Here is an 11,721-nt window from a genome sequence, read left to right on the forward strand (position 1 = left end):
AGTCTGAAAAGGCGCCAAAAACCATGGACCTTCTCACCCTGATAATGTCAACACACAGCCCCTTGGCTGGTTATGAAAACTAGGGGGGACCCCAAGTCCTTTTTTTTTTTTTTTGTATAAAATAAGCCCTGTGGCACCACCTGTTATCATAATCTGCCATGGTTTACCCTCCTGCTATTTTCAGACACCCAGACAAGCTGTTCCAACTACTTGTTGATGGAGGAATCTCTTTACTTCTGGTGTCTTTGAAGTATTCACTCCAAGCTGTGTTTACCAGCTTGTAATCATCACTTTAGCCTCTGTCACATTACTGCTGCCTCAGGTTTTACCACTGCAAGTATTTTGTGAAAAAAAAAATATTATCCATTCATAGTACATTCATAGTACATTCATAGTAGCCATTTTTGGACAAATTTATTGAAATATACGCTTCACAACCACCGCCCTCTTCCAATCATAAGTTGTGGACATTACTCTACGCCACTGTTGACGGTCATAATATATATCGGACAGTAGAGGCATTGCCCGAAATAGCACCCCCATCGCATTACTACTGTTACTCACACCTTATTACATTGAATTATGTACCCTGCAAATGAATAACATAAATGCATTTTTTTTAATCATCAAAATAGATCCATAAAACAGGTATAAGAATATATAGTGACGCATCAAGTATCATCGTTTTTTTTTTTTTTTTTAGGATCTCAACACTGTTAGTAATCTATTCATATTTTCAAAATTTAAACCATTTGAAAAAGGTAATTATAATACAAAAATACTTTTTCGGTTATAGTAAGAAAAAAATAGTAATGATAATAATAGAAACCCATATATTCCTTATTATTCATTCATTTTTAATATTTCTAATTTTTTTGGTAAGGATTTGCGTTTTACAACCAGACCGGTAAGTTTCAATCCAACGTTCCTCGCTGGAAGAAGAAACATGTTCCGTAAAGTTTTGGAGTTCGGAAACCCTATCCATGGTTTCAAAAGTTTATTTGGCGGTTCAACTGTTAAACTGTTTTTTGTGTTTATACTTTTTAACACGAATGATGGTAAGTAAATACATTAGGTAAGTATTGAACAAGAAGCGAACGGAAAAATATTCCTTTAAAGAATCGACAATGGAAAAAAGAAGATTATCCCAATTTGTTTGCGCACAAAGTTTATTCCCCGTTGGAATACATCTTTTAAGAGTTCTACGTTTTGACGATACCAAGTTTATTTTTACGGACTACATACGTGGTAAGTTAACATTTAATTTTCATTATGTACGCACTCAGAATGTATTTACTAATCCCTTTTTTTTTTTTCACAGGAATTTGCAAAATGCCTTCAACGTGTTGGGTCAAAAACTGCAAATTTGTCCCAGGGCGAATGGTCAATGGCAATGAAATAAAATTGCATAGCTTTCCATACAGTAAGGATAGAATTATAGAATGGTTGTCACTGCTAATGCCTTCTGATATTGAGAATGTTAATTATCTAGCAGAAGAAATTTTGGCATTAAAGCAAAAAAGATATAATAAGTATAGATTATGCTCTTTACATTTTGCTCCTAATAATTTCATTGTCAATGTTGGTGGCCGTGCACTTTGTGACAGTGCAAAGCCAACCATATTTGAAAATTTATCAGATTTTGAGCGAAAAGTGCCTAAAACAAAAACGACTAAAGCAAAAGTTTCAGAACCACAATTAGACAACAGAGCATTATCATCTGAATCATCTGTAACTTTAGAGTCTAGTGGTCAAACTTCTTCGGTTTCATACCATGAAATTCAACTTGTTACAGACAATGTTGAAATTCCAACTACCAAATTCATGGACGCTTGCACTCAGACAGATTTTGATCTGACCAATTCTGTACTTATTGGTATTGACCGAAATGTTGTGCTTACGGAAGAACAGTCCCCTGTACGTCCGTTTACCAATATAGTTATAGAATCTACACCTTTGCCGGAGTGTTCCACTACTGTAAATCAACCTAAAAATATAATTCCATTTGGTAATATTCTTTCTCCAATTTGTGGGAAAAATGACCACAACTTGGTGCAACAAGAACAGGTGGGTAACCGTGATGATGATAATGTTAGTGGAATATTTCCATTGACAGCTGAAATGGATGAGTCGGATAATGAGTACACTACTTCTCATGTAGATGGAGGCGAAGTTCTTGATTGTAGGGATACCTCGTACGACCCTTTGATGGTTAGCCACTGTTCCTCTGATTTGTTAGCATTACAGTCCTTTGATGAAACTGATAATGAATCTTCCTTTCATGAACAACATGTTGAAGACATGGTTAATGAACCTAAATTCATAATTAACCAAAGTTGCCTAGATATCCTCTTACGGCAGGTGAAGTGTCAGTATCCCGAAGGTTGCAATCTGACCGTCAATTCATTTTCCAAACAAAGACAGGGTAGTGCTTTAATAGTTTGCGGGAGTTGCAGGAAAGGGCACCAGTCTTTATTATGGAATACCCAACCAAAAATTGGTCGTTTTTGGAGTGGGAATGTCCTTTTGGCAGCATCAATCTTGTGCAGTGGACTAAACTTTCAAAAGGTGGACGAGTTGTTTAATATTTTTGGTTTGACAACATTTTCAGAGACAACCTTCTATAGATATCAAACAAGATTTATTTTCCCTGCAATCGATATTGCCTGGCAGCAACAAAAGAGAAAATTTCAAGAAGAAATGCATACTTTTCCAATGTGTTTAGCTGGAGATGGCCAATGTGATAGTCCTGGTCACTCAGCTAAATATTGTATTTATACTGTTATGGAACTGTATACAGAAAAAATTATCGATTTTGAAGTTGTTCATCGCAGCCAGTGCAATTCTTCGGTTGCAATGGAGAAGTTCGGTTTTAAAACAGTTATGGAAAGAGTGATTACCAATGGCTTTGACGTTTGTGTCTTTGTCTCTGATCGACATGTCAGTATACAAAAGGTGATGCGTGAGTTGTACCCTGACATAGATCATCAGTTTGACATTTGGCATTACGCAAAGTCAATTAAGAAAAAGTTGATAAAGGCAAGTAACGGAAGAGCTGGACAGGAACTCAAACCATGGATTGATAAAATTGTAAACCATTTCTGGTGGACCGTGAAAACTTGTGATCACAACGAACTTTTCTTCAGGGAACGTTGGAATTCTGTTCTCTATCACATAGTCAACAAGCATGAGTGGGAGGATGGAGAACACTATAAAAAATGTTCCCATGCAGAATTAGAAATTCCAAACAGTTCTGTTTTATGGTTAAAAAAGGAAAGCAATGCTTTTCACAGATTAGAAGAGATTGTTCGAAATAAACAGTTTAACAGTGATGTTCCCCACTTGATCCGTAATTGCCACACGGGACCATTAGAAGCCTTCCATAGTCTAGTATTAAAATATCGTACTAAAAGGATACATTTTGGTATTGACGGCATGGAAGCACGAACAAAACTAGCCATCCTGGCACATAATAATAATATAGGAAGAGATCAAGCTGTTTTTCATGTGCCAACATCAGTCTCCGCACCCATCGGTACCAAACGAACAAAATTAATTCTGCCAAAGGGAAAAAAACGCTGGACGGTGAAAAACGTCTATGAACCGATGAGTGTACAACATGTCGAGAATATTTTAGTCGACTGTTTGAAAATAGCCTTGGGAGACATAACTCCTGAATGGAACAGTCGAACACCCGATCTTCCGCCTAACATAGCAAATGTTGAGCGCCCAAAAAAAGCTGATATTGTACGTCAACATTGGTCTAGATTTTGCAAAAAATAAATAAATTAAAATCCATAAAAACCGAAATTTATTCAAAAAGTTCCTAAATTTTGTTTAGCTCATCCGTTACTTTCTGGTTTAGTTACGTTTAATAGTTATTCTTGTTATTAATTTTTACTATTTGAAAAGTTATTTTATATGTGCAGATCAACAATGAAGTAGAGGATATGCGGTATCAACTCGACATCAAAAATTTATAAGGTAAGTATTATTGTATTTTTCTATTTTTTAAATCTAGAAAATCTATATTTTACACTTCATGTACTTTACAGAGTGGTTTTTGAGAAAAAGCAATTTGTGAATCGTAAAGTGCCACAAACACTTGAAATTGAAAATGCTTGTACCTTTCAATGTATTTTTTTTTTTTCAGACTTTTTTGGACAGGTGGACAGCCGGCGCATGGTAGGAAAGCTCTCTAGCCGTGGAGTGTGATTTGTATCAGCGTCTCCACGGTAGGTGGTAGTTATTTGACTATCCCGTTGTGGTCCGGTTTGTGTCTGCTTCTTTACCTCTCCATCCATTGCCTTACCAGTACTTTTCTCACTCAGGTGGAGAACCAGTACCAACCCATTCTTGACACGACCTGGACTCAAGACAGCGGACAACATGTGAGCGCAAAGCAGTGTGAAGAGCCACAACCTTGCCGAGACCTCTGATGCTTCATTTGCGTTTATTAATAAGTATATATTTTTTCTTGACCTTTCCAGACTTTTTTGGACAGGTGGACAGCCGGCGCATGGTAGGAAAGCTCTCTAGCCGTGGAGTGTGATTTGTATCAGCGTCTCCACGGTAGGTGGTAGTTATTTGACTATCCCGTTGAGGTCCGGTTTGTGTCTGCTTCTTTACCTCTCCATCCAATGCCTTACCAGTACTTTTCTCACTCAGGTGGAGAACCAGTACCAACCCATTCTTGACACGACCTGGACTCAAGACAGCGGACAACATGTGAGCGCACAGCAGTGTGAAGAGCCACAACCTTGCCGAGACCTCTGATGCTTCATTTGCGTTTATTAATAAGTATATTTTTTTTCTTGACCTTTCCAGACTTTTTTGGACAGGTGGACAGCCGGCGCATGGTAGGAAAGCTCTCTAGCCGTGGAGTGTGATTTGTATCAGCGTCTCCACGGTAGGTGGTAGTTATTTGACTATCCCGTTGTGGTCCGGTTTGTGTCTGCTTCTTTACCTCTCCATCCATTGCCTTACCAGTACTTTTCTCACTCAGGTGGAGAACCAGTACCAACCCATTCTTGACACGACCTGGACTCAAGACAGCGGACAACATGTGAGCGCAAAGCAGTGTGAAGAGCCACAACCTTGCCGAGACCTCTGATGCTTCATTTGCGTTTATTAATAAGTATATATTTTTTCTTGACCTTTCCAGACTTTTTTGGACAGGTGGACAGCCGGCGCATGGTAGGAAAGCTCTCTAGCCGTGGAGTGTGATTTGTATCAGCGTCTCCATGGTAGGTGGTAGTTATTGGACTATCCCGTTGAGGTCCGGTTTGTGTCTGCTTCTTTACCTCTCCATCCAATGCCTTACCAGTACTTTTCTCACTCAGGTGGAGAACCAGTACCAACCCATTCTTGACACGACCTGGACTCAAGACAGCGGACAACATGTGAGCGCACAGCAGTGTGAAGAGCCACAACCTTGCCGAGACCTCTGATGCTTCATTTGCGTTTATTAATAAGTATATATTTTTTCTTGACCTTTCCAGACTTTTTTGGACAGGTGGACAGCCGGCGCATGGTAGGAAAGCTCTCTAGCCGTGGAGTGTGATTTGTATCAGCGTCTCCACGGTAGGTGGTAGTTATTTGACTATCCCGTTGAGGTCCGGTTTGTGTCTGCTTCTTTACCTCTCCATCCAATGCCTTACCAGTACTTTTCTCACTCAGGTGGAGAACCAGTACCAACCCATTCTTGACACGACCTGGACTCAAGACAGCGGACAACATGTGAGCGCACAGCAGTGTGAAGAGCCACAACCTTGCCGAGACCTCTGATGCTTCATTTGCGTTTATTAATAAGTATATTTTTTTTCTTGACCTTTCAAGACTTTTTTGGACAGGTGGACAGCCGGCGCATGGTAGGAAAGCTCTCTAGCCGTGGAGTGTGATTTGTATCAGCGTCTCCACGGTAGGTGGTAGTTATTTGACTATCCCGTTGAGGTACGGTTTGTGTCTGCTTCTTTACCTCTCCATCCAATGCCTTACCAGTACTTTTCTCACTCAGGTGGAGAACCAGTACCACCCAATTCTTGACACCACCTGGACTCAAGACAGCGGACAACATGTGAGCGCACAGCAGTGTGAAGAGCCCCAACCTTGCAGAGACCTCTGATGCTTTTTTTACAACTTACATTTGCTGTAACCATGTCAGGAACTAAAAATTTTTTGTATGATATGTATAAATCATGGATCTCAAACTCATGGCCCTCCAGATGTTACAAAACTCCAACTCTCATCATTCCCTGATAGCTGTAGTATGCCCAGGCAAGATGGGAGTTGTAGTTTTGCAACAGCTGGAGGGCCACGAGTTTGACATCCCTGGTATATATCAAGTAATATTTGCAAAATAAATTATATATAAATATCTAATAAGTTTTTGGACAGATTTATATAAATATATATATTTGGAAGGGAAAATATTTTCTTTTAAAAAAATAAAATTTATATGTGAATGTCCAAAAAAATTGTGTGAGGATTGGTCAAGGCTATGAGGGGATATGGAGGAGGCCTTGTTAAAAAAAAAAATATATATATATTTATATATAGTTCTAAATTTTTATTTTAAATTTTGTTTGGATGCACAAGTGTATACAGGTAGTATGACTTAGGTCTCTTTAAAAAGAACGTTTTTATGGTTCTGTTTACAGGCCTTTTACTTGCTTATGTAGACGGTCTGTATATCCAAATGAATTGTTTTAATGGGTCAGTGAAAGATACCGACAGCACTACATGTGCTGTCAGCATCCGTCTCTGTTACGAGTCCCTTCAAAAATAATGCAACTTGTCCTCTTCTTGGCAGTTTTGAGTACAAGAATATGTCTGTTCATTATGGGCTGAGCCTTCAGCCAATAGTGGAAGGCACACAGGCAGCATCCGTGTTTTGCGTATCTGAAAATAGGCGAGCGTGAAGAACCAAACGTTCATTTGAAAGAGCCCAAGTTTTCATTTTAAAAATAATTTTATGAAATGTATTTATTTGTATAGTAAATACTTTGTAACAATGGTGACATGTTTTATGCTGTTTCATTATCTTTCGACAATCGTGTTCAAGTGTTATTATATAATAAATAACAATATTCAAGTAAAAGTTAGTTTATTGTCATAAAATAAGATTTATTTAATATTTTTTGGGAGAAAAAGGGAAAATAGACACAGAAAAAAATCTCTATAAGAAACATTGTCGTCGCTGTTAGTCCTAGTTTACAAGTAGGTGTGTGCCCCATTGTCATACGGGCGGATCCATTAAAGTAAATCTATCCGCTGCAAGTATAGGACGAAACCCCCCTGAACCAGTAAGGTAGTGCTTCCAAGGTGTCCCGTTCCGCATCCATGATGAGAGCAGAGGTCTAACGACGACCCAAATGTTGCAAATAGAGTCTCATTTGCGTGTACTACAACATAATTCGTTGGTGAATTTTGGACAAATAAAAAAATCAAGGAACCAGTATACACGTAACAGGTCAGCCACTGTAATAGGTTCAATTATGATGACAGATGCCCTTTATCTACTCCATGGCAAGATACTCCGCTGGCTCTTCTCTAAACATCAGAAACCCACAATAATCCTGCTCTGGGTCAGGGAAAACTTTTCTTATGACGGAAACAGCACAAGAAGGAATTGGTCTTCTTTTGGCCACGCCAAGATAGCCATGTATCCACGATGTGAACCCACGATAAGCTGTTTTTCTGAGTAACCTATAATGAAATAGTAAATACTTTAAAATTATATTTTTAAACAAATTATCAGGTTTACATAGAATTGAATAGAAACTGAAAAGCCAAATTCTGGTTTCTGAATCAATTCAATAATCTGTTGAACCATCCTTTATAAACATTTACTAACCTGTTCAAATCTTTGTCCGGGGGTGGATGCAACACTTGACCTATTGACCTCATCGACACCTCCACTTTTCCTCGATCTTGACAAAATTGATGAAAGTAGTCATGTTCGATTATACATCCCATTTCTTCTAAATAAGGTTCAATATTTGAGACTTCTTGGCAGCATATTGATTCGACTGGCGTTGGCATTGGTTCACAATTGTTACAAGTACACCATAGCTTATTTCCAAGTCTGTAGTCTGACTCTTCAATTTCAACGTTGTCCTCCGAGTTTGAGGGTCTAGTGGGGTTTTCAGGAAAACAGGGTTCTGAATTGTCAGGACAACCATATTTTTCTTGGAGACGCTTTTTTATCCATTCCAACTAGACATGACAAAAAAATAATCAGAATTATCAAATAAATTCTAGTCAAAATTAAAATGCAAATGTAATAAGTTTTTTACTTTTTCAGCTCTTGTTGTTGACGCACTCGATGATACTTGATGCGAGTCACTATCCATTCTTATACCTGTTTTAACAAAATAAAAAATTTGAGATTTTGATAATTAAAATAGTATTCATGGTATTCATTTGAAGGGTACATAATTCCATGTAATAAGGTGTGAGTAACAGTTATAATGAGATGGTCGATGGGGGTGCTATTTCGGACAATGCCTCTACTGTCCGATATATATATTATGACCATCTACAAAACAGTGGCGGAGAGTAAGGATAACCCCCATCAATATTATTGCCATAGGGTGGGGGGGGGGGATCACCCCCATCATTATTATTGTCATAGGGGTGGGGAGGGGGTAACCCCCATCAATATTATTGCCATAGGGGGGGGGGATAACCCCCATCATTATTATTGCCATAAGGTGGGGGGGGGGATCACCCCCATCATTATTATTGCCATAGGGGAGGGGGGTGAATCCCCCCCATCATGCTCGTTGTCATAGGGGAGGGGTGATAACCCCCATCATTATTATTGCCATAGGGGGGGGGGGGTCACCCACATCATTAGTATTGCCATAGGGTGGGGGGGGGGGGGGGATCACCCCCATCATTATTATTGCCATAGGGGAGGGGGGATAACCCCCATCATTATTATTGCCATAGGGGTGGGGGGATCACCCCCATCATTATTATTGCCATAGGGGTGGGGAGGGGGTAACCCCCATCAATATTATTGCCATAGGGGAGGGGGGATAACCCCCATCATTATTATTGCCATAGGGGAGGGGGGATAACCCCCATCATTATTATTGGCAAAAGGGGGGGGATCACCCCCATCATTAGTATTGCCATAGGGTGGGGGGGGGGTGAATCCCCCCCATCATGCTCGTTGTCATAGGGGAGGGGGGATAACCCCCATCATTATTATTGCCATAGGGGGGGGATCATCCCCATCATTAGTATTGCCATATGGTGGGGGGGGGGAATCACCCCCATCATTATTATTGCCATAGGGTGGGGGGGGGGATCACCCCCATCATTATTATTGCCATAGGGGAGGGGGGATAACCCCCATCATTATTATTGCCATAGGGGTGGGGGGATCACCCCCATCATTATTATTGCCATAGGGGTGGGGGGATCACCCCCATCATTATTATTGCCATAGGGGTGGGGAGGGGGTAACCCCCATCAATATTATTGCCATAGGGGAGGGGGGATAACCCCCATCATTATTATTGCCATAGGGGAGGGGGGATAACCCCCATCAATATTATTGCCATAGGGTGGGGGGGGGGATCACCCCCATCATTATTATCGCCATAGGGGTGGGGAGGGGGTAACCCCCATCAACATTATTGCCATAGGGGGGGGGGATAACCCCCATCATTATTATTGCCATAAGGTGGGGGGGAGATCACCCCCATCATTATTATTGCCATAGGGGAGGAGGGTGAATCCCCCCCATCATGCTCGTTGTCATAGGGGAGGGGGGATAACCCCCATCATTATTATTGCCATAGGGGTGGGGGGATCACCCACATCATTAGTATTGCCATAGGGTGGGGGGGATCACCCCCATCATTAGTATTGCCATAGGGGTGGGGGGATCACCCCCATCATTATTATTGCCATAGGGGTGGGGGGATCACCCCCATCATTATTATTGCCATAGGGGTGGGGGGATCACCCCCATCATTATTATTGCCATAGGGGTGGGGAGGGGGTAACCCCCATCAATATTATTGCCAGGGGGGGGGGGGGAATCACCCCCATCATTAGTATTGCCATAGGGTGGGGATCACCCCCATCATTATTATTGCCATAGGGTGGGGGGGTGAATCCCCCCCCCCCCCATCATGCTCGTTGTTATAGGGGAGGCAGGACAACCCCCATCATGCTCGTTTGTCTAGGGGGGGGGGATCACCCCCATCATTAGTATTACCATAGGGTGGGAAGGGGGGTGATCACCCCCATCATTAGTATTGCCATAGGGTGGGAGGGGGTTGATCACCCCCATCATTATTATTGCCATAGGGTGGGGGGGGATCACCCCCATCATTATTATTGACATAGGGTGGGAGGGTGAATCCCCCCCCCCATCATGCTCGTTGTCATAGGGGAGGGAGGACAACCCCCATCATGCTCGTTTGTCTAGGGGGGGGGGGGGGGGGTGATCACCCCCATCATTAGTATTGCCATAGGGTGGGAGGGGGGTGATCACCCCCATCATTAGTATTGCCATAGGGTGGGGGGTGATCACCCCCATCATTAGTATTGCCATAGGGTGGGGGGTGATCACCCCCATCATTAGTATTGCCATAGGGTGGGAGGGGGGTGATCACCCCCATCATTAGTATTGCCATAGGGTGGGGGGGGGGGGATCACCCCCATCATTATTATTGACATAGGGTGGGGGGGTGAATCCCCCCCATCATGCTCGTTGTCATAGGGGAGGGAGGACAACCCCCATCATGCTCGTTTGTCTAGGGGGGTACATATGAACAACTTTGCTCGTTGTCTAGGGGTGTTTGACAAACTTACCTACGGGATCCGGGTGCTGCTGCTGCCGTCTGCGATGCTCACCGAGGAATGCAAGCTGACGCCGGCTCCGGATAGACGAAATCGCTCCAGTTCTCTGAAGTCTCGCGAGAACTGGAGCGTCTTCTCCCTGGCTAAGAGCGGAGCGCGCTGATTGGATGCGCTCCGTGCCAGGGAGAAGATGTAAAGGCACGCCGAGAAGAACTTTTAAAGCCAGCCCATTTGAGGCTAGCTCATTAACATAAACGGCGGGAATTATTCCGGGGAGCATAGCGGACAAACGGGGGCCCAGTATGAAAAGAAAATGAACGATCAAGAAATCATGGGGGCATGTAAGTAAAGCTATGGTCTTAGTTTGAATTTTTTTTTTAGGTGAAAGGTCCTCTTTAACATGTATAGCTTGGAAGAAAGACGAGACAGAGGGGATATGAGAGAAACTTTTAAATACATAAAGGGAATCGACAAGGTAAAAGAGGAGAGAATATTTAAAAGAAGAAAAACTGCTACAAGAGGACATAGTTTTAAATTAGAGGGGCAAAGGTTTAAAAGTAATATCAGGAAGTATTACTTTACTGAGAGAGTAGTGGATGCATGGAATAGCCTTCCTGCAGAAGTGGTAGCTGCAAATACAGTGAAGGAGTTTAAGCCTGCATGGGATAGGCATAAGGCCATCCTTCATATAAGATAGGGACAGGGGCTATCCATAGTATTCAGTATATTGGACAGACTAGATGGGCCAAATGGTTCTTATCTGCCGACACATTCTATGTTACTATACACCATGCTCATATTCTCTTGGTGATTCAAACCCATCCCTGTCTAGGGAAAACTCCTCCTTTTGCTCTTCTGTGAGTTTTGATAGCATTCACTAACCTTGTAAATGCATAA

At 41.8% G+C, this 11,721-nt stretch overlaps 1 protein-coding gene across 1 annotated transcript; it reads right to left on the reverse strand.

Annotated features, from left to right (window-relative positions):
- Nucleotides 1-7,301: 7,301 nt before the first annotated feature.
- LOC120985681 (P2X purinoceptor 7-like) lies at nt 7,302-8,357 on the reverse strand. The gene is made up of 3 exons (XM_040413761.1): nt 8,298-8,357; nt 7,856-8,217; nt 7,302-7,707 (listed from the first exon to the last, which is right to left on the reverse strand). Exons 1-3 carry the CDS (start codon nt 8,352-8,354, stop codon nt 7,518-7,520), a joined length of 609 nt encoding a protein of 202 aa, XP_040269695.1. The 5' UTR covers nt 8,355-8,357; the 3' UTR covers nt 7,302-7,517.
- Between the last annotated feature and the right edge of the window lie 3,364 nt (nt 8,358-11,721).

The sequence above is a fragment of the Bufo bufo genome, chromosome 1, assembly GCF_905171765.1.
Source record: "Bufo bufo chromosome 1, aBufBuf1.1, whole genome shotgun sequence".
In the NCBI taxonomy this organism is placed as follows: domain Eukaryota; kingdom Metazoa; phylum Chordata; class Amphibia; order Anura; family Bufonidae; genus Bufo; species Bufo bufo.

What these genes read in the sequence shown, in the direction of transcription:
- LOC120985681 (XM_040413761.1), bottom strand. Translation starts at nt 8,354, where the DNA reads ATGGATAGTGACTCGCATCAAGTATCATCGAGTGCGTCAACAACAAGA. An exon ending in CAACAACAAGAGCTGAAAAA is followed by an intron (nt 8,218 to 8,297) that starts GTAAAAAACTTA and finishes TGTCATGTCTAG; the next exon opens with TTGGAATGGATAAAAAAGCG. An exon ending in CCGGACAAAGATTTGAACAG is followed by an intron (nt 7,708 to 7,855) that starts GTTAGTAAATGT and finishes ATTTCATTATAG; the next exon opens with GTTACTCAGAAAAACAGCTT.